At 49.8% G+C, this 21,418-nt stretch overlaps 2 protein-coding genes across 9 annotated transcripts; one reads left to right on the forward strand and one right to left on the reverse strand.

The window, feature by feature from the left end:
- The first annotated feature begins 1,660 nt into the window (after positions 1-1,660).
- OGG1 (8-oxoguanine DNA glycosylase) lies at positions 1,661-21,053 on the forward strand. Of its 8 annotated transcripts, none has more exons than XR_009402402.1 (10): positions 1,661-1,748; positions 2,042-2,149; positions 2,591-2,838; positions 3,374-3,553; positions 5,532-5,713; positions 6,743-6,893; positions 7,031-7,080; positions 15,791-15,978; positions 17,167-17,289; positions 20,125-21,053. XR_009402402.1 is itself a non-coding variant. In XM_059390257.1 (9 exons), exons 1-8 carry the CDS (start codon positions 1,721-1,723, stop codon positions 7,450-7,452), a joined length of 1,068 nt encoding a protein of 355 aa, XP_059246240.1. In that variant the 5' UTR covers positions 1,673-1,720; the 3' UTR covers positions 7,453-7,482; positions 15,791-15,808. The 8 variants fall into 8 exon arrangements, 4 of the variants coding, with proteins under 4 accessions (XP_059246240.1, XP_059246239.1, XP_059246238.1 ...); XR_009402401.1 differs by having other exon boundaries at positions 1,673-1,782; positions 17,163-17,289; XR_009402400.1 differs by having other exon boundaries at positions 1,673-1,782.
- CAMK1 (calcium/calmodulin dependent protein kinase I) lies at positions 7,627-18,642 on the reverse strand. Its single transcript, XM_059390253.1, has 12 exons — positions 18,254-18,642; positions 16,062-16,176; positions 13,762-13,893; positions 12,479-12,553; positions 12,254-12,392; positions 11,303-11,429; positions 11,133-11,208; positions 10,339-10,451; positions 9,665-9,743; positions 9,482-9,569; positions 8,000-8,117; positions 7,627-7,906 (listed from the first exon to the last, which is right to left on the reverse strand). The coding sequence occupies exons 2-12, from the start codon at positions 16,142-16,144 to the stop codon at positions 7,824-7,826; spliced, it is 1,113 nt and encodes a 370-aa protein (XP_059246236.1). The 5' UTR covers positions 16,145-16,176; positions 18,254-18,642; the 3' UTR covers positions 7,627-7,823.
- Positions 21,054-21,418: the final 365 nt, after the last annotated feature.

Consider the following 21,418-nt stretch of genomic DNA (forward strand, 5'->3'; position numbering starts at 1 on the left):
TGTCTGTTTGGAATTCTTGGGTTCTTACCTCCTGCCAGGGAGAGGGATAAAAAGGGAAGCTTCGTCCCCCAGGAATGGTAAATAATTGGGCTCGAGAGGTTGCTGGTTGCTGTGCCTGCTGCATTTGTAAGACAACAACAGAGAGAATATAACAGCTCCCATTTCCGAGGCACTTAACTGAGTGGCAGGCCTTGTTCTAAGCATTTTTAGATACATAATTTCATGTAATCTTTGCAGTAACTCTGGGGCAAGTTAATAATAGGATGTTTATCTCCACAAGGACACTAAGGTTAAGAAAAACTAAGTAACTTGCCTAAATTTCCACAACTAGGAAGTCGCAGAGCTAGAAATGAACTCAGGTTATTTGTCTGCCAAGCTGGCTCTTTAACCAGTATGAACTGTTGGAGGAAGAGTCTATACTGCCCATCCCTTCATCAACTTCAGATGCTTCAAAGTCTTTTGCCAGTACAATAGTCCCAAGTGTTTCAGAGTCACTTCAGCTGTGACCTTCACCCAGAGCAGGCCTGTAGAGGATTGTTCTTCACTCATTCTCAACCTTGGCACCCCCTTTACAGATTCAAACAGTTATTGAACGAATGCCTTCCAAGTGCTAGGCACCTGTGGGCTGGACTGTCTAGAGAGAAGACAGGCACAGGCGGTAGTTGCCCAAAGGGCGCTGCAGCTGTTGAGGAGTGGAGCAGACAAAAATACCATTTGATGATAACCATGCTTCTGGTGCTCCCTACCAGGTACTGTGGGTGGGACACAAAGAAGTCAGCTGCAGATCTTGCCCTTGAGGAATCTGCAGTCTATTCACTCAGACAAAGTAACTCCCAATCAATCACTGCACTACAAGGTAAAAAGTGGCCCAGATAAAAGTTCCTCCTAGCTCCTTGCTCAGGTCTTCCTCTGCAAGGAAGAAATGACTTAAAACATTTTTCCTCGGCCCAGGCAGCCAGCCCTGGAAACTGGGCGAGGCAGACAGGCCACCTGAGGGTCACAGACCCCACTGGGCACGAGTGTGACATGACGGCGTGCTGCTGAAGGACTGAAGGGAGCAGCTGGGAGGCGCCGCCGGCGGGCTGCGGCCAGGGCGCGGCAGTCCGAGGAACCCGGCCTCTGACGGAGTGAAGTCTGTGGGGAGGCCTGCGGAGTCGAGGCTCCGTGAGGCCTTTTGGAGGGGAGCGGCCCAGACGGCGAGTGCGAAGACAGAATCCGCAGGCGACAGACGCTGTGGAGACGCCTCACGGGGCCTCGCAGGGCCCGAGCTGTGTTCGGGTCGATTCTCGGTCAAGAGAGCGAATATCTGACTGGAGAAGCTCGGTGGAGAAAGGCTTTCTGAGGACGGTGAGGGACAGGATTTGGCTCTGCGGGCGGGCAAGAAACCACGGGGCTCTGAGGAGATCTGGCCGTGAGGATGGGGCCCGAGGGCGCATTCTGCGACCGGTCCGCGGGGCGCGGAGATTGGACACCCTGGCTTGCCGAGCGCAGACATCCACAGAGCAAAGGCCGAAAGCCGGCCGCGAGCCCAGCGCGCGCCAACCGCTGCCGAGCCTCGCAGAGGCCCGCCCACCCGCCACCACACCCTGTTCTCATTGGCACCTCTTCTCCGCGGATTGGCTACCTCCGGATCCAATAAACCAGGCCTGAGTCTTACTTCCGGGGAGAGTGAGGTCGGCCTCCTGAGAAGCCGGAAGAGTGCGTTTGCGCGCGCTTCCCAATGTGTCGCGGCTTCCTGGAGGACCTTGGTGCGCGCCAGGAGGCGGGGGCCGGGGAGGATACGTAAGGAGGAAGGGCGGAGGGTTGGGGGTTCCCTGGAGGACCGTAAGGGGCGGGGCCTACGGGGAGCGGAGGAATTAAAAGAAACTGGGCGGGCCTTAAGTAAACTTGGGGGCTTGGGCTTGGTGGGCGAGGTCTTAAGGAGCAAGTAGCAGGTGTGGGAGCGGTCTTTTGGCCGCGCGAGAGCTGGTACCGAGTGGGCGGGGCCATTGTGAGGGGAGACCGGCGTGGAATTGTTAGCTCGCTCACTTATGCTATGCAGCATGGAGCATCGAACTCTAGCTTCTTTCCCGGCACTGTGGGCCTCCATCCCCTGTCCACGTTCGGAGCTGCGCCTGGACCTGGTTCTGGCTTCCGGACAGTCTTTCCGGTGAGTGACCCTGACTCCTGAACCCTCGACACTGCAGGTCTGGAGTGTAAAGGAATGTTGGGGGTGATGGAAGAAACCTCAGGGTGCAAAAGAGGAAACTGAGGCACGGGTGGTGAGCCTGTTTACCTCCTTTCTAAAGTGGAGGTAAAAAACCAGTGCAGGGGCACCTGGGTGGCCGCGTCGGTTAAGTATACGGCTCTTGATTTCTGCTCAGTTCTTGATCTCAGGAACGTGAGTTCAAACCCTGCGCTGGGCTCCACGCTGGATATGGAGCCTAATTTAAAAAAAAAAAAAAAAAAGCCAGTGCAGTGTTGTGACGATCAAATGACTCTGCATTTCCTAAGTCAGTTTTGTGTATGAAGCTGTTGTAGAATGGGAGGGCCCCAAAGGGTGCAAGAAGGAAAATTGAGTACCGGGGCTGCTGTGTGCCTGGGGACTCAGGTGGAGGGAACAAAACCCGGCGCATTGGACTGGCGTGCTGGCGAACCAGGTATGGACACTGACTCAGACTGAGGAGCAGCTCTACTGTACTGTGTACCGAGGCGACAAGGGATGGGTTGGCCGACCCACACCAGAAGAGCTAAAGACTGTGTACCAGTACTTCCAGCTGGATGTCAGCCTGGCTCAACTTTATCACCATTGGAGTTCCGTGGACCCCCACTTTCAAGAGGTGGCTCAGAAATTCCAAGGTGAGTTCACTGTTGGAGTTCTTGTAATTTGGTTAAATTACACAGTTTCACCATCTATAAAATGGGGATTATATCCACCTTATAGAATTTTACAAGGATTAAAGGAGCTAATATGTGTAAAGCTTTGCTTACAATAGTGCCTGACACAGTAATTATTATTACTATTATTGTTCTGCTGCTTACCACGGTGTAGTGACAAGGATATTGAGCCAAATCCTGGCTATGTGACCTGGGGCAGGTGACATCATTCATTCTGTAAATATTTACATAGCATCTGCTATGTGACTGGGGATATAGCAGTGAACAAAACACGCAAATCCCCATCCTCATAGTGTTTACATTGTGGTTTCTATATCAGTGGAATGTAATGTTAATCCAGACCTCACAGATGCTGTGAGGAATGAGAGCTCTGGTGTTGCCCTCTCTAACAATGCTGTCCCTCATTCCCCTGGGATCCTTCTAGATCTTTGGTGCCTAGGATCTAAGAGGCCACTCCTGACAGCAGGTCTGTATCCTATTCCCTACCTTTCCTCAGGTGTGCGACTCCTACAACAGGACCCCATCGAGTGCCTTTTCTCCTTCATCTGTTCCTCCAACAACAACATTGCTCGCATAACTGGCATGGTAGAACGACTCTGTGAGGCCTTTGGACCTCGGCTCATCCAGCTTGATGATGTCACCTACCATGGCTTCCCTAGCCTGCAGGCCCTGGCTGGTGAGTAGATGGGTCCCAGCCCTCAGACCCTCCAATAGCTCAGGGTCTCTTCAGTTCTCCCCTGGTCACCATCTTCCATCTCAAAGCTTTCTGCCTTCTTTTTTGTGTGTGTGTGTGTGGTTTTAAATTTTTTATTTTTTATAAACATATATATATATATATTTTTTTTTTTTTTAAAGATTTTATTTATTTGACAGACAGAGATCACAAGTAGGCAGAGAGGCAGGCAGAGAGAGAGGAGGAAGCAGGCTCCCCAGAGCAGAGAGCCCGATGCGGGGCTCGATCCCAGGACGCTGGGATCACGACCTGAGCTGAAGGCAGAGGCTTTAACCCACTGAGCCACCCAGGCGCCCCTATAAACATATATTTTTATCCCCAGGGGTACAGGTCCGTGAATGGCCAGGTCCACACACCCCACCTTTTTTTAAATAGTGGATTTATTTAGATTTTTATTTATTTATTTGACAGATCACAAGTAGGCAAAGAGGCAGGCAGAGAGAGAGAGGAGGAAGCAGGCTCCCCACCAAGCAGAGAGTCCGATGCAGGGCTCAATCCCAGGACCCTGGGATCACGACCCGAGCGGAAGGCAGAGGCTTTAACCCACTGAGCCACCCAGGTGCCCCGCTTTCTGCCTTCTCAAACACTGTTCTCTTCCAGAACCACCTTGCCTAGTCTGATCCACTCCACCAATTCCTTCCCGTCTGTCCCTGAAATGTCAACACCTCACTAGTCTTCACTTTGTACCCCAGGGGTTCAGTGCTTCATCAAAAAAAACCAAAAAACAAAACCCCACAACTATATGTAGTATGCAGTACTTTGGCATTAAGAGCACTCATTGTGGAGACAGACTGCCTAGGTCTGAATTCTGCCTTTGGCACTTGATGTCTAGCTATATGACCGTGAGTGTGTTATTCAGTCTATGTCAGCGTTTTCATCTGTGGAACAGGATAATAATGGCACCTACCTATCAGAGTTGCCACAAGAGTGAAGTAGAGAAATACACATGCTGCAACTAGGTCAGTATTTGACATGCAAGAATTATGCAGAAAATCTAAGTTCCCATCTCTACAGCAAACCCAGCAATTTTATCTCAGGTCTGTTTCCAGTTTAGTCATCATAAGACCAAAAGCATTCATTTACCTATCCAAGCTTCTCTTGTTTGTAGGATGGGAATAAGAGTTTCTATCCAGAAGGGTTTGAGTGATGAATAAAACAGTCATGAGGCAGGGTGATCTAATGGTCTAAGAGCACAGGATTTGGTTTCCCAGCCCTGGGTGCAAGATCCCATTTCCAGCATGTCCTTTCTTGAGCCAGTTATTATCTAAATAAGAGTACTGTCATCAGGGTCCTTGAGAAAAGCATGATAGGGCACCTGAGTGGCTCAGTGGGTTAAGTTGCTGCCTTCAGCTCAGGTCATGATCTCAGGGTCCTGGGATCGAATCCCACATCGGGCTCTCTGCTCAGCAGGGAGCCTGCTTCCTCCTCCTCTCTCTCTCTGTCTGCCTCTCTGCCTACTTGTGATCTCTCTCTGTCAAATAAATAAAATCTTTAAAAAAAAAAAAAAAAGAAAAGCATGATAAAGTACCTAAAGCACTTTGCCTGCACCTGATGCCTAGCACTTAATAATAGAAGCTATTGTTATTATGGTTATTATTTGAGATCATAGGTGTGAGTGCACTTTGGAAAGGTTAAAGAACTCACCTGGGGAGTTCCTCCACAGCAGCAAGTCCTTCTCAGTCCCTGCTTCAGTGCCCAACACTGGGTAGTAGGTGGTCAGAAAACATTTGTAGAGGGGTAGAATCCAGGCTTTAGCCCTTACCTTTGTATAAGCAAATGCCCTGGGGTCTCCCAAAGGGCAATGAGGTGGGAGAAAGATGCTCAGGGAAAGCATTCCTCTGAGGCAGAGAGCTCACACAGTAGGTTGAAGACAGGAAGTATTTGAAGATGACTGACCCCTACTCTCCCTAACCCCCAAAAGGGCCAGAGGTAGAGGTGCAGCTCAGGACGCTGGGCCTGGGGTACCGTGCCCGCTATGTGAGTGCCAGTGCCCGAGCCATCCTAGAAGAACAGGGCGGGTTGCCCTGGCTGCAGCAGCTGCGCAAGGCCCCCTACGAAGAGACCCACAAGGCCCTCTGCACATTGCCCGGGGTGGGCACCAAGGTGAGGTCCCAAGGGAATAGGAGCTACCCTCACCACCCATGCACAGAGTAGCAGGGAAGGAGACAAGGCAGGCCTCAGAGCTGGGTGCATGCAGAGCAAGAGGAGAAAGGATACACACAGATGTTTTATTAGGGAAAATGCGAAGTGCAGAAGGAATATAAAGGATATGGTCCCTTGAGTGCTTTTTTTTTTAAAGGCTATTCATTCAGATGCCCATAAACACTGCTCTATGTATGCAAAAATTTCCAGAAGGAACCACGGGAAACTTAATAGTGGTTATCTTTGGGAAGACAAATGGAAAGATGCTTCTCCTTTTCATGTTCTTATCTTGAAATTGTATGTACTTATAAAAGTTTTTGTTTAATATCAATAAGGTTTGCTAGCAGTAAGATGATTGGGGATTGAGCATTTATTGTTTTCTTCTTTATACTTCTCTGTAGTTTAAAAAAAAAATGGATTTTTGTTTAAAAAACTTTTTTTTTTTTTTAATTTTATTTATTTGACACACAGAGAGAGATCACAGGTAAGCAGAGTGGCAGAGAGAGAGATAGAGAAGGGAAGCAGACTTTCCGCCGAGCAGAGGGCCTGATGCGGGGCTCGATCCCAGGACCCTGAGATCATGACCCGAGCTGAAGGCAGAGGCTTAAACCACTGAGCCACCCAGGCGCCCCTAAAAAACTTTTTTTAATGGGCTCTGAACTTCAGCCTAACAGTAAATCTTGGCTCTGCCTCTACTTAGCCGTGTAATCTTGGCCAAGTCATTTCACCTTTCTGAACCTCAGTTCTCTTGTTTACAGAATGGATAGAGTACTCCCTTCTTCCCAGGTTATGATGAGAAGCTGGCCCACATAGATGTTTGTGCAGTAGAAATCTCATCATAGCTATTTTTAAAGTTATTACAAGAAGGTATATATTGATGGAGAATAGAAAATAATAGTAACCTCAGAGTGGAGAAGAAAACAGCCAGCTTTGGGACCAGAAGCAGACTGCTGGCTTCCTCTTCTGTGGCTCGTTCTTTTTCTTTCAAAGGTGGCTGACTGCATCTGCTTGATGGCCCTAGACAAGCCCCAGGCCGTGCCTGTAGATGTCCACATGTGGCAGATCGCCCAGCGTGACTATAGCTGGCACCCCACCACATCTCAGGCCAAGGGTCCAAGCCCCCAGGCTAACAAGGAACTGGGTAAGGAGAGAGGGGGGATGCTGGAGCCGGTAGTGGGCTGAGATGGTAGAAACTTTTCCCACCTCTCCATAAAATCCCTTTCCTGTGGATAGGGAATAGGAGGGCCAATTAATTTCACCTTATCACTTCTGGCATAGGAAACTTTTTCCGGAGCCTGTGGGGACCTTATGCTGGCTGGGCACAAGCAGTAAGTGCACTGTAGCTTCCCCTCCTCCTTCTCCTCTGGCCCCGACCCCTTAGGACTCTCCCCAACCCTCACCCAAGCCCTGACCCAGTCGTTTCCTCCACCACCACCGCCATTCCAGGTGGTCCTTCAGGACTCTTCACCCACCCCAGCCCTGACTCCAGTGGGTGCCCCTTGCCCTGACCCTGCTCCCTGTGAACTCTTATACCTCTCCACACTGCCACCAGCGTCACCAGCCCTGACTCCGTGTACCCTGACCCCCCAGAGTAACCTCCCCGTTGCCTCTAGGTACTGTTCAGTGCTGACCTGCGCCAACCTCACCGAGCTTGGGAGCCACCAGCAAAGCGCAGGAGATCTACAGACCCAGAAGTCTAGGTGGGGGGTACTGCACAATGGGGTTCCCAGGTAGTTTTCCCCACTGCTGTCCCCCATCCAGTCTTGCATTGGGAAGGGGGCTTCCTGCAACTACCTCAGGGGTCAGGTACTCTAAGATTCAGTAATTTGCACAGCAATGTGGGGTGGGGATTATCTGGAGAGAACAGAGCTACCTACGTTTTTATCTCTTCCCTTTATTACAAGAAAGAACAATAAAATAGAAACATTTGTATGGAAAATGCAGTGGAGGAGTGATAGGGAAAGGGGTGGGGAGGTGGCAGGGCAGAGTAACTCTCAAATTCAGGGAGGGAAGGGGAGCAGGCTGCCCCAGTGCCTCCCACACAAGGGGTTTGGACCCTGGATCTGGGGCCCTAGAGCTGTGGGGGCAATGTAGGGGACAGTTCCGGGCCTGGCTCCACGCAGCCGTCTCGACAGCAGCAGCCAGCTGCAGGCCCTACATGGGGAGAGAGAACCGAGTTGGCCATAGCAGACCATCACTCCAGCCTGGCTGCCTCTTCATGCCCTTCCACAGAGGACAGGTCCTCACCCCCAGCTGCCGGTGTCAGCAGCTCCCCGTGGCTCGCTGTTGGTCCTTGCCCCTCCTGGCTGGTGCCCAGCTGGAGCTTCCTCATGTGCCGCACCACGGCCGTGGCATTGAACGCTTGCTGTGGGGAGGAGGAGGAGAAGGGACTTCTGAGAGTGGGATATCATGTGACAGGATCTAGTGGTGGGATTCTTGCAGTGGTTTTGTTATTTTCATTCAGGTGTTACTGGTTGATCGCCTAAAGCCCCTGAAACCTCTACAGGACTTTATTAAATGACACCCAGCCATATTATATATTTATGCAGACATACATGCATATATATAAAATGTGTATATGTGAACAAGTATATATAACCCTATATGTATAATTAATTTCTGTTCATATCATTGCAAACACCTAATATAGCATTATGTATCAGGCACTGTTCTAAGCACTTTATTTAGCAATTTATTTGATCTTCACAAAGGTCTTTGAGGTGAGCACTGCTAGTGTCACCATTACTACAGGAGAAAACTGAGGCAGAGGGAGGTTGAATAACTTGCCCACATGTGTGTGTATCATTCTCCATTTAACATACCCACCAAGGTGTTCCGCACATCCCTCATATCACCATGTCCAAAACCAAAATCATCCCCTGCCAAGACAAGTGTATATGCCTGGGATCCCCATCTCAGTGATAGTACCACCATTCACCATTTCCCCAACCAAAATATTGGGCCAGCCCTTAACATCTCTCTCTGCCAACATCTCTCCTACCATCACTTCTTGTCAGTTCTACCTCCTAAAGGACTCCTGAGCCATCCCCTGTTCTCTGGTCCAAGCCCTCACCATCTCCTGCCCACATCTCTGCTGCGGCCTCCCAGCCATGAGTCCATGCCTCTCTCTGCACCCTAAGAGCCCCTTCTGGAAGGCAGGTTACTGCTGAAAATCCTTCTGGGGCTTCCCCAGTATCTTCAGGGCTGAGTCTGTTCTATGTGGCACTTGAGGCCTCTACCTGCATTTCCAACCTGGGCTCCTGCTCCCACAGCCCCTCGAGTCCATCCGGGCTTACTGAACACTTGCACTTCCCTGAATGGCCACATTCTCTCTCTCTTGCCCCTGGCCTGTGGTATGCCAGTTCCCTCTGCCTCAGACCTGATTCTCTGTACCTGGCTAATTCCTACTCAGCTGTCGAGTCTGATAGGTCTGTCAGGCCATCAGCACCTCTACGCCTCTTCTAGGACCCATAGATTGGAGCAGGTGTCCCTAAGAGTTATACTGTTCTCCCTCTAGACCTGGAGGTCAGGGCCTCTCACTGGGATAGAGTAGGTGTCAGGGAGCCTTGAATGAATGAGTGAATGAATGAACGAGGTTTTTTAGTAAGCATCCCTGAGCAGTTACTGTGTGCTTGACTTGATGTTAGGTGCTATGGGATCTGAGGTCTGGAGTAGGGTGGGGAGGAGGTCTGGGGAGGCTGGGATCCAGGATCAGGAACATGTGCTCACCTTCCATTTGCTCTTGGCAAAGTTCTTCTTGATCTGCTCGCTCACCGACTGGTGAATATTCTTATCTAGAGCCGTATCTCCTGCAATCCTAGGATGGGGTGTGTGGAGGGCTGTCTGTGAAGGCAGAGGCAGGCTTGAGACCCCCAGACCCCACCCCAGCTTGCACCTTGTGGGAGCTCTCACCATGGGTGCTGCAAGGCTTGTTCACAGGTGAACCTCTTTTCTGGATCTTTCTCCATCAAGTGTCGGATGAAGTCTTTGGCTGAGCCCCCAAGACAAGAGCAAAGACAAAAACAGCATGGTGGTGCCTGTGGACACCCCCAAGACAAAGCCCACCCCCTCAGGTCTGGCTTGGCATTTCAGCAAGACAAGAGGCCAGATCTGTCCATGCACCACCCGACCCTACTTGTACTCTTTCTCTAAGCCCCCCGCCCACCACAGCCTTCCAGCTCTTTCCTTTTTCTCTTATGAAAAACTTGTTCTTAAAGAAGATTCTACTCAGTGTATTCACACTGATGTAGAAGTGACTGATCATGGCTTCACAAGTTTGCCTCCTAATAGGAGGCACAAAAGGACAGATGAAAACCTTTATGATGTTGTTTTAGGTGATAGGAAGTCAATGGATGAGGTATTTTCAAAAATGCTATTTTTGAAGGCTGAATGAACGCATGCCTTCAAGCTTCTCAGACCAGGGGCCAGGCAGAGGGAAGCACCTGGGGTGGGATGTCTGATCTTAAAGACAGCTCTTAGTTTGGGGCTGGAGAATCTGACCACAGGCAGGCAGTAAAGAGACCCCAAAGCAGATGTGAAAGGCACCAGAGGTAGGGCCCAGGGGAAGAAGGCAAAGCCTCAAATACCAGAGTCAGAGATGTCGTCCCAGTAAGGAGAGTCAAACTCGTACTCGGCCTTCAAAATCTGTTCAAAGAGTTTGGCATCATTCTCGTCATAGAAGGGGGGGTAACCGCAGAGCCTGGGCAGGGAGAAACTCATCCTCATATCCACTTTCAGTGCACTCATTGGCTCCAGGATGGAGCTTTGGGGCAGTCTCGGATCAGGCAGTACCCACAGGAAGGAGTTCCCCCTTTTACAAAGAGGGGAAATCTGCCCCTCTCTGATGTTTTTCATTCCTGTCCAGCCTTTCTGTTTCTTAATTTGCTACCATCTTTCCTTCCTCAACGCCTTTACACTTGCTGTTTCTTCTGCCTAAACCATTCTTCCCCCACACCTCAAATGTCTGGCTCCCTCACTTCATTTAGAAGGCTATTCAGATGTCACCTAAGAAAGGACTTTCCTGACCTCCTTATCTAAAATGGCATCCATCCCCTTCTCCCTACCCTGCATGATTTTTCTTCATAGTTGTTTATTACCTCACATTATTTTATGGATTTATTTACTTGTTTATTATCTATTTCCCCTACTAGAGTTTTTGCTCCCTCAGGGCAGGCATTTTGTTTTGTTCTCTGCTAAATCCCCAGTGCTTAGCATAGTGCCAGAAACATGGCATGTATTGAATGAAGTAATCTTACTCATTAGTGGGTAGATATAAAAATGGATGGCAGGAAGGAAGAAATAGCAGAGAGGAGGAAGAGAGCAAAGTAGGGGAGAGGAGAACGCTGGAGCCACATGCCCCAGGGGCCAAGTCCCCACTCACAGAATGTAGGCGATGACCCCAATGGACCAGCAATCCACGGCCTTGCTGTAGGGCTTCTGGGCCAGGACCTCAGGGGCTATGGAGGGAAAGGGACATGGTGGTGACAAATCTCTGCCCCACAGCTCCCAATTCCTCCCCTACCCATGCCCCCAGCCTAGGATGCTCCATACCCACGTATCCTGGGGTTCCACAGGCTGTGGAGAGCACACTGCCAGGGTCCTCCATCTTGGAGAGACCGAAATCGGAGATCATGATCTTGGAGTCTTCATCCAGGCTGTAGTACAACAGATTCTCTGGCTTGGAAGGGGGAGGGAAAGGAAGAGGCAGAGATAGCCAGAGGCTGGCAGAACCTTCTGCCTCCCCAAGCACCACCTCTTAGAAACTGGAGCCTCACAAGAGCCCCTGGGCCTCATGACTACCATCTTGGTTGAAGGCACATGAAACTCAAGGAAGTTCTTAAGGAGGTTAAAAGTACCAGAAAGGACAAGGGCCTTGGGAATGAGAGAGGGAAATTTCTATAAACTTCACGTTTATATTGTGAAGCCCTAAAGGATTTTTGAGGACATACTGTGTGCCAGATCCTGTGCTAATGCTTGCTTTCATTTTATCCTTACCACATGCCTGTCAGGCCAGTCTGAAAAATCCCACGTTATAGATGAGAAAACTGATGGCTTGAGAGGCAAAGTGACTTGCCTGAGAACCTAGGGACAGAATTCAAGCCCAGATCTGTCTCACACCAGCACTTTTCTAGACCGAAGGAGTTGTAGTACAAAATGTGAATCCATCATAGTCTCTGAGGTGTAGGATTTCAGGGGTTTCTGGCTTCCTTCTTCATGTTTTGCTGTCCCCTCCAACTTTTCCACAAAGAGCAAGGGGGCTTTTATTATGAGAAAAAGACCTAGATGTTTATGAATTAAATACTAGCACCATTCACCTCTGTATCCATTTGAGTGTCCAGACTGGAAGGGGAAGTGGAGGAGGCAGTTTAGGGTTTACTGGGTATATTTTGCAGATGGGAGGCCAGAGCTCAGGGAAGGGCTAAGAGTTGCCCCAGGCTGTACAGTGAGGGGTTTGGGCCCCCCCCCCGGCACCGCAGCTCACCACACACCCTCCCAGCCCACCTTGAGGTCTCGGTGTACAATGCCCAGATCATGTAGGTACTTGACGGCATCCAGCACCTGGAAGATGAGGCGGCTGGCATCCCGCTCTGTGTAGAAGCCTTTCTCCACAATGCGGTCAAACAGCTCCCCGCCGGACACCCTACAGCCAGGGGACAGGGCAGTCTGGCCACAGAGGCTAGGGAGGGGCAGCAGGGAGAGGTGTGAGCAAGGGGTGAAGCCACTCACAGCTGCATGATGAGGTAGAGGTGACCCCCACTCTCATAGATGTCATTCAGGGCTACAATGTTGGGGTGCTTGATCCTGAAAAGGAGAAATGAGATAGTTCAGAGCTGAGGACAGCTCAGCTACTTTCCTCCCCTTACCTTGAAGAACCACCACTGCAGACCTGGGCAGGACAAACCAGAGTTCTGGGTCCCAAAAGGAAAAGCCAATTTACCACAATTTATTGATAGAATGGAAGGTAGGCGAGCACAGAGATAAACAACACTGGGCCCTGACCTCGGACCCATCAGGCTGGGTCTCACCTGCCTCTAGTGCATGCTATTTGGGGACAAATCTTCTTACCTCTCAGCACTGTTCAATACACAATTTTAAAATATTTTTGTGTTTATAAGTCTGTCAGCCTCTGCCACCAGAACACCAGTTCTGGGAAACCAGGGGCTTTATCTTACCATTGTTCCTGCCACACCTGGTGTAGAGTAAGTGCTCACTTATTCACTGAATATTAAGCCTCAGGTTCCTCATCTCTTAATATGAAGCCAATGATCTCAAAGAGTTGGGCTAAGGATCACGTAAAAAATATAAGAAAGAATCTCAGCACAATGCCTGGTACACGGTGAATGCTTGGTAAATGAACCAATGATGGTGACTGAGCTTGACAGAAGCCATGGCTCTGCCACAAAGTTGTTGTGTGACCTTGGGCAAATCCCTTACCCTCCCTGGGCCTCAGTCCCCCTCCCCCACCCAGTAGTGGAACTGATCATTTCATCCCTGCCCACTATCGTTGGAAAGCTCAGGGGAGAGAATGGAAGTGAAGATTCTCTATAAGCTTTCCAATGAGGGCAGCAGGTTTCACATTAGGGTGAGCAAATCATAGACCAGTTGGTTATTTAGTCAAGGGATCCTGAGACAGGCATTTTTAAACTTCCGGAGTGGCTTTAATATATGGGGGGAACTGGAGGTACATCTATGATACATAGCATCAGTTGAGATACGTTGTTTTGAGCCACATTCAAGGATTGGCTTTTAGATCTGACTGAACAGATTAAACCACTCTAAATAAGCTGTGGCATTTCAGTCACATTTGTCATGCTAGCTGCTGCACCAGACACATGAAATAAAGGAGCCTCTAATGCTCCCCACGGCCCTACCAAGTGGAGATTACCCCATTTTATAAATGAGCAATTTGAGGCTCACAGGTTAGAAGATATGCCCAAAGCAGAGGTAGGAAGAGAATGGGAGGAGTCAAGGCAGGGTCACCCTAGGCAGAAACCCTGTGGCCTACGCACTTGTGCAGGACAGCGATCTCATTCTCCATGCTCCCCTCCTTGCCCTCCAGAGCCTTCTTGGCAATGCATTTGATGGCCACCAGCTTGTGTGTTCTCTTATCTTCTGCCAGGATTACCTCTGAGAAGGCCCCCCTGCAGAGAGAGTGTATTCATGAGCTGGGGAACTGGAACTTTAAGTTCCCTTCAACCCCTCCTCCATACCCCGATGGGTTAGGTGACCACCTGTGAACAGAAGGATGTGGGACAAACCTCCCTCCATCACTCTTCCACCCCCTGTCTGTGCGGTGGTCACATTTCCCAGGTCCAGCCAATCAGTGTAGTCTATCCCTGGTCACAGTAATTGGGTCTTGTGATGCAAGCCAGGTGCCTCGTACTTTGAGAATGAGCTGCTCTTTCCTGCCAAGCTGGTAAAATGCGAGCCTAGAGCTAATGGTGGTTATCTTTGCCACTGCTTGAGAAGAGCCTGCTTGAGAAAGAAGGTAACACAAAGGAAATCAGAGCTAAGAAATTCCTGATGACAATTTCCTGATAACATCATATGAGTCTCTGAATCCAGCTATGCCTGACATTTATGCCCTCGGCTTTTTGATTTATACATAATTGATTCATTTCTTTTTCTGCTACAGTCAACTTGAGTCATGGTTTATTAACACCTTTTATAACCTTGAAGAACCATCAGCATCACTTGGGAACTTTTTAGAAGTGCAGAATCTCAGGCCTCAAACCCAGACCCACTAAATTAAAATCTGCATTTTAACAAGATCTTCAGATAATCTGTATGATCATTGAAATTTGAGAAGCAATATTTTACAACAACCTCTTAGAAAAGAACAAACTCATTTGCATTTGAGCACTGATAAGGAAGATTTATTGGAGTATTTTTTCTAGGACTTTGTGCTTTCTCTAGGATAAGAGGAAGTCATAGGTCAAAAGAATCTCTCGTGGTGAAATCTCAATAATCAGAATAACTAGTGACTGTGGGGGTGCCTGTGTGGTTCAGTTGGCTGGGCATCGCCTTTGGCTCAGGTTGTGGTCTCGGTTTCTTGGGGTCAAGCCCTGTGTCAGGCTCCCTGCTCCATGGGGAGCCTACTTCTCCCTCCGCCTCTCCCCCAGTTTGTGCTCTCTCTCTCAAATAAATAAATAAAATCTTAAAAAAAAACAACAACAACCTAGTGACTGTGGTAGCCTTATTGCTGGTTTCCAGTCTTGTTCTTCTCCAATTTATCCTCCATGCTTTGGCCAGAGTAACCATCCTAAATTGCAAGCCTGTGAAAATGTCTTAAATGCCTTCCTTTGGCTCATGAGATAGCTTGCTTTCAAGGCCTTTCATGACCTGTGCTCTCTTCTCAGCCACCTCTTCCACTGTTCCCCCAGCATCTGATTATAAGCTGTATCATTCTTTTTTTTTTTTTAAGATTTTATTTATTTACTTGAGAGAGAGACAGTGAGAGAGAGCATTAACGAGGAGAAGGTCAGAGAGAGAAGCAGACTCCCCATGGAGCTGGGAGCCTGATGCGGGACTCGATCCCAGGACTCCAGGATCATGACCTGAGCTGAAGACAGTCGTCCAACCAGCTGAGCCACCCAGGCGTCCCAAAGCTGTATCATTCTTAACCTCTTTCTGCACATAGCCTGCTTCTCAGCCTTTGCCTATGCTCTTCCTTCTGCCTGGAATGCTCTTCTCCCTGTCTGACAAGTGCATTTCTGCTTATCCTTCAGTCCCTAACTCGAACACCCGCTTCTCCAGAAAGGTTTCTCCAGGCAGAAGCCAGCATTCTGGGCTCTACAAAGTCCTCATTCCTGACTCTAATGGAAGTGCACCCTACACCCTGCTGTCATTTACCCTGGGTATGTTTCCCTCACATGTTTAGGATCAACGTGAGGGGCAGAGATCAGGTTTGAGTTATTTCTGGGTTCCCACCACTGAGAAGAGAGCCATGCCCAGCATCAGTTCCTAAACCTAGGCCAAAACCCCCAGCTCTTGGCCAAAAGAGCCCCTTCATTCTCCCCTACTTTGTTCTCTTCACAGGAACCCAGAGCTGCCACCAAGAGCAGTGTCTGTTCCACCCACTGTTGGCCAGAAGTGAAAAGATGGGCCAGACTGGGCTATGGCAAGTCTGCCACGGGGCTGGAACTCTAGGAAACAGGAAGCAGTGATCAACTGACCAGAGGAAGTACCACCCTGGATTCAGCTTCCCCAGCCAGCCAGTCCCAAGAGTAAGAACCTTCCCAACCCACACCCCAGCTCAGGGACAGCCTCCCCATCCACCCTCTGCCCCACCACGTGCCCAGAGACTCACGTTCCCAGAACATCACGGAAGTCGTAAATGTCCCTAATGTCCTCCACCTGCTTCCAGCTGGGGCCATCCACTGCCCCCGGCATGGCCCACTGCCCCCTGGCCACAGCCAGGGCTCCTAAGAAGGGGAATGGGGGGAAAAGACTCAGTAGGGCCCAGCCTTCCATGTTGGAACTTGGGGAACTGAGGCCCCATTCGGTCATTCAGCCTGCATTTATTCATTCCTTGGTTCATTCATTTGACAAAGTTATTCAGCAGATTCATTCATTCACCAGTCATTTGTTCCTCCCAAAGTCCTCATGCCTAGAGGAAAATCCTTCAAGGTGGCAGCAGAAGTCTTTTTTCAACAAAGTCATTCATTCATTCATTCATTTATTCAGCCTGCCTCCCAGTTTCTCCCTCTCCAAATTCAAACACTCAGGCTGACACTGACTCCCAGGAGGACAGCAGAGAAGACCCCCAGAGCAGACTGTAGAAGCACATGGTCCTGGAGGGTCCTCCTATCCTCAGAACCAGCAATGTCTCAGCCCCACCTTGGGAATTGCTGGGGTGTCTCCTCTCCTTCCTCTTTCTTCTCCCACCCAGCCTCTCGGAAATCAGGTTTCCGGCAGCCTGGGCTTCCAGCAATATCTCAGCCACGTTTTAAAATAGCTCCTTCTGCACTGTTACCATGGCAACAGCAGCCACAGCTGGAGCTCCCCAGGCCTCCTATTACCCCCTCTTCCTCCTGGCTCCCTGTTTGGGTCCCAGAAGCCTGAGAAATTGTACCACCCAGCCTGGCCCCTCCTGGCTTTTTCTCACTCTGATCCAGCCTGTACCTTTCTCCACTGAGACCTCTGTCTCACCCTCAGTAGGAGGGTGGGCTTTCTCTCCCCATTTATCAGATGGACAATGGAGAGACTGAGGTTAGCGATGGATAGGACTGGGTCCATCTCTGCCCAAATGATGATTGTATGGGGTCCAGCTAAGCTAGCTAAAGGCAAAGGATTTTGATGAGTCCCCCTCAGCTTGTCTTTCCAACACACAGTCAGACTGGGGTCCATTCAGAGCCCACCATGCTGTGTGACCTCAAGGAAGGCACTTTCCCTTTCTATTTCTTCTGAGGAAGGATGAGAGATGGTGTCCTGCCTAGAGGCCCTGGTGTGAGATCCCACTCCTTGGATTGGACCTGGTTCCCAGGAGGGGCCTGACCACCCATCCCGAGGAAGAAACTTCTAGGAAAGGAGACATGGTAAGTTCTAGAGGCAGAGTTTTAAACCACACCTGGAGGCTTGGCAAATAAAGCCCTCACAGGTCCACTGACACACCCAGACACACTAATCTCCACCCTACCTCTGAACCAAAATACCTGCCCCCAGATTCAGTATATTCCATACCCAGATATCCCAACACCTCAACACCTGATCATACATGTACACCCAGACATCAGCATACATGTCCACACACACACTCCCCCAGACAGCCTCACAGCCAAACATCCCTCCCACAGTTCCCTCTTACACCGCTCCAAATCACACACCTGCACACACACACACATTCCTCACCTATGTACCCGACATCCCAGATTCACTCATACCCTCCATCCTGTTTCTGTATACCCTAGAAACTCCTGTGCCCCAAACCGCACCCCAACTCCTTACACACCTAACTTCGGACACCCTCAATACACAATCATATAGCCTCAACTCTTAGTACCCTTGAGCCAGATACCAGCATGCCCAACACCTGGACACATATTTAAAACAAAAACACTGACTCCCAGACATCCCCACCCATAAAGATGCCCTTATACTGCAACTCCATATCTGGTCTGCATGCCAGTGCTAAGATATTAGCACAATCCAACATAGCCGCCACACATCTCTAGCTCCAAACACCAATCCGTCCATATTCAGGCCCAGCCGAGCACAGGCGTGGGTGTGGGTGTGTACGCGCGCGCGCGTGTGTGTACACACACACACACACACCCTTCCCACCTTCCTCTAGTACCCTCTGGGTTCCCCACAGCCGCCTGGCACCTGCTGGGCCTCGGGTCAAGGCTGGAGAGAAAGGCCCTCTCCTGCCCTGCCCATGCAGAGTCCAGCCCGTCTCGGCACCCACTCGCATTCTTGGGGGAGGGTATCCAGCGACTGAGGGGATCTGGCCACCCCATCCCCGCGCCCGGGAGCACCGATGGGGCGGCCCCTGGGCTGTACCTGCGGCTGCCCCGCCGCGGGGCTGGCTGGGAGGCCCGAGGTGTCTGGCGCCGAGCTCTGGCTGCTGGTTGCCGACCGCCACCGTGCCGCTCCTGACTCGCCAGCCCGCCCGCTCTCTAGCTGGGGTTCGGCTCGGGCTCTGCTGGCCCCCTCCGCCCGCCTGCGGCTCTGATGTCAGTGGAGGAGGAGCCTGCGGCGGACGGACGAGGGACTGGGAGGCTCCGCGGCGCTCCCGGGCTGGGGAAGGGGCGCGATGGTTGAGGAGGAACCCCGTAGTTCAGGTCAGGTCCTCTTCTGGACTCTTCCCTCCCCTCCTCTCTCCTGGGGCCCCCACTGCACAGAGGGGCAACTGAAGCCCTGAGAGATGAAGGATTCAAAATCAGCAAGTGGTCAGAGGCCAAATCGAATTCGAGGCCAGGTTTGTGTGATGTCAGAGTCTGGCGGGTTCCGCCCAGTCGTCTTTGGGAGTTTCAGACCAGTTCTGGGAGCTCCCTTGGGAATCTTGGGCTCTTTCTCCCTATTCCCACTCACCCCCCGCCCCTTTCCCTCACTGCCCAGAAGGGAATTAGGCCCTCAAAAGGCTCAGGAGACTGATGGGGGGGGGGGGGGGGGGGGGGGGGGGGAATGAAGGGGTAGAGAAAGGGCAAAGCTAGAGTAGATATTGAAGATAATGGAGGCAGTTAGAGGGAGGTGGCCCCAGTTGACAGGCAGGAAAACAGACCCGGTGTCCCCTGCACCTGCCCTTCAAAATAGGTGTGGTGCCCTGAGGGACTGGGAGGAGTGGGAGTTAAATCGGGATCCGGAAGGAAGCCGGCCAAAGAAGACCAAAGTGCCACGTGACTGGGCGGGTGCCAGGGGCAGATGGCAAGGGGCCAGGTTTGGGGTGAGGGGGAACAAACTGCTCCTGGGGTGCAGGCAGGGGGCCAAGGGATCTGACCGAAGACCTCTTGCACAAGTCTTTCCTTGGGAAGAAATTTGGCGCAGGGGAAGAGGGGGAGCAACTCAAAGGAAGTGCAGTTGGGCTGGACTGTGGCCTGTCAGAGGAGGCACATTGCTGTGACCCCCACTCCACCTCCATCACTTCCCACTGCCCAAATTTCTGCATCTTTCAGAGGGACACGGGAAAATAACAGTGCTTACCCTAACTCAATTTCCATTGGCTTTTTACCTCTTTTATCCTTGGGACTAGATCCCAAGGGGTGGTGGTTGTATTATGCCCATTTTACAGGGAGAAGATGATGGCTGAGGTTCCTAGAAAGGCTTTAAAGACTGACTTACCTGAGTCACACTTCACTTCTCTGAGACTCAATTTTTTCATCTGGAATATGGGAATATTGATGACCAACTCAGAATTCTCCTGAGAATTCTATGAGATAATGAATGTGAAGTGTCTGGAATATTGTAGGGGTTCAAATATGAGAGCTAGACTTAGTGTAAACGGAGTCTCTGAGAAGGGACCTGATTTGTCCAGAGGCAAGGGACTAAGAGGCAATTTCCCTCCCCTGAATCTCAGTATCTCAGACTTCCTAGTTCATGGAAAATCATATTTCCTGCCCAGGGCTGAGCCCCTACTCTTCCCAGTACCAACCCATTGAGCTAGAATTGTTTCACCACAAATTCCTGTCTATCTCATTGACAACATTCCTGAGGTGATAAAGTGGCCTCTGTCCTGAGGACTCGTGCAACTGTTATGCTCTGTTTTACATTTTGCCTGCTTTTGATCATGTCCGAGGGCACTTATACTTTTCTTTTTTAAACAAAAAAATTCTGTCTCTTTAAAAGAATATCTCTACTAAACCAATAATTACGTCCGATACTAAAAACACACAAAGACCATCCTTGTCACTGATCAGATTCTTTTCACTTGCCAGGTAACAGAATCCCAACCAAAGCCAGCTTCATCAGAGAGGTAACTGTGACTCCAGCAGCTGATTGCAAGACTGAAGGAAGAACACCATGGATCAGGACCTTGGCATAGGATTTGCTTTCTTGCATCTCTCCTTGTCTCGATTTCTCTGCACGTTGGCTTCCCTTCTACTGCAGGGTGATCACTCTGCCTGGCAGAAAACATGATGTGAGGCAGACCCAGCTTTCCAAATGAACTCAGCAGGAGAGCTATACCCAGTTTCATGTATCAGTCTCAGGGAAGGACTCTGACAAGTTGTGTTAGAGTAACATGCCTACCGCTTGGCCCCAAATAAACTATTGCCAAGGAAATGAGATACTATATCAGGCAAATGTACTGCCATGGGCAGCCACACTGTGGGATGAAGAACGATATCTTGCCAAAAGGAAATAAGGGTGCCGGACACCCTTTGAATAACAAATTCATCCCAGCCCTACTCCCATCAACTGGAAATAACCCATATTAGTATTTTTGGTACATATTTCTCCAGACTTTTTGGGACACATATACATATTCACATTTCCTACCAGAGTACCCACTCCCAAAGAGCATATTTTAAGGTACTAAAAAAGTCAAGAAAAGTCAAATGTATGAAAGAAAAAAATAATTATTTTTTCTCATGAAGGAAAGGTACTAAAAAAGTCAAGGAAAGTCAAATGTACAAAGGAAAAAAGAAATAATTCTTTTTAGGTCCCCTTTGTTATTAAAAAGATGACAAAAAGCTCAGACATCTCCATCAGTTCTCGAACCTGACACTGGAGGTTTTCTGTGAATGTTTTTTTAAGATTAGAGAAAATGAAAGAATTCTTACTCTTTTTTTTTTTTTTAAGATTTTTATTTATTTGAGAGAGTGACCAGAACAGGGGGATGGGCAGAGGGAGAGGGAGAGAGACAAGCACACTCCCTGTTGAGTGGGGAGACCGATGTGGGGGTGGGGGTTAGGGGGCTCAATCCCAGGACCCTGGGATCACAACCTGAGCTGAAGGCAGCTGCTTAACCCACTGAGCTACCCAGGTACCCAAAAATGGAAAAATTCTTATGGAAAAGATGGACAGGTTTATTTACAAAACAAAAACATTCTTTAACTTCTATTGTTAGAAACAAACCCCCAAAAACCTATCCTACTCCAAAATCATACCCAGCATTAAAAGGCAAACTTCAGACTAGGAAAATGTCTTACAGACAATGGGTTAATTCTTCTATTATGTGAAGAACGCCTAACATTGATAACAGACTAAGGACCCAATAACTAGTCAGTG

Source organism: Mustela nigripes, chromosome 2 (genome assembly GCF_022355385.1).
Source record: "Mustela nigripes isolate SB6536 chromosome 2, MUSNIG.SB6536, whole genome shotgun sequence".
Taxonomy (NCBI): Eukaryota; Metazoa; Chordata; class Mammalia; order Carnivora; family Mustelidae; genus Mustela; species Mustela nigripes.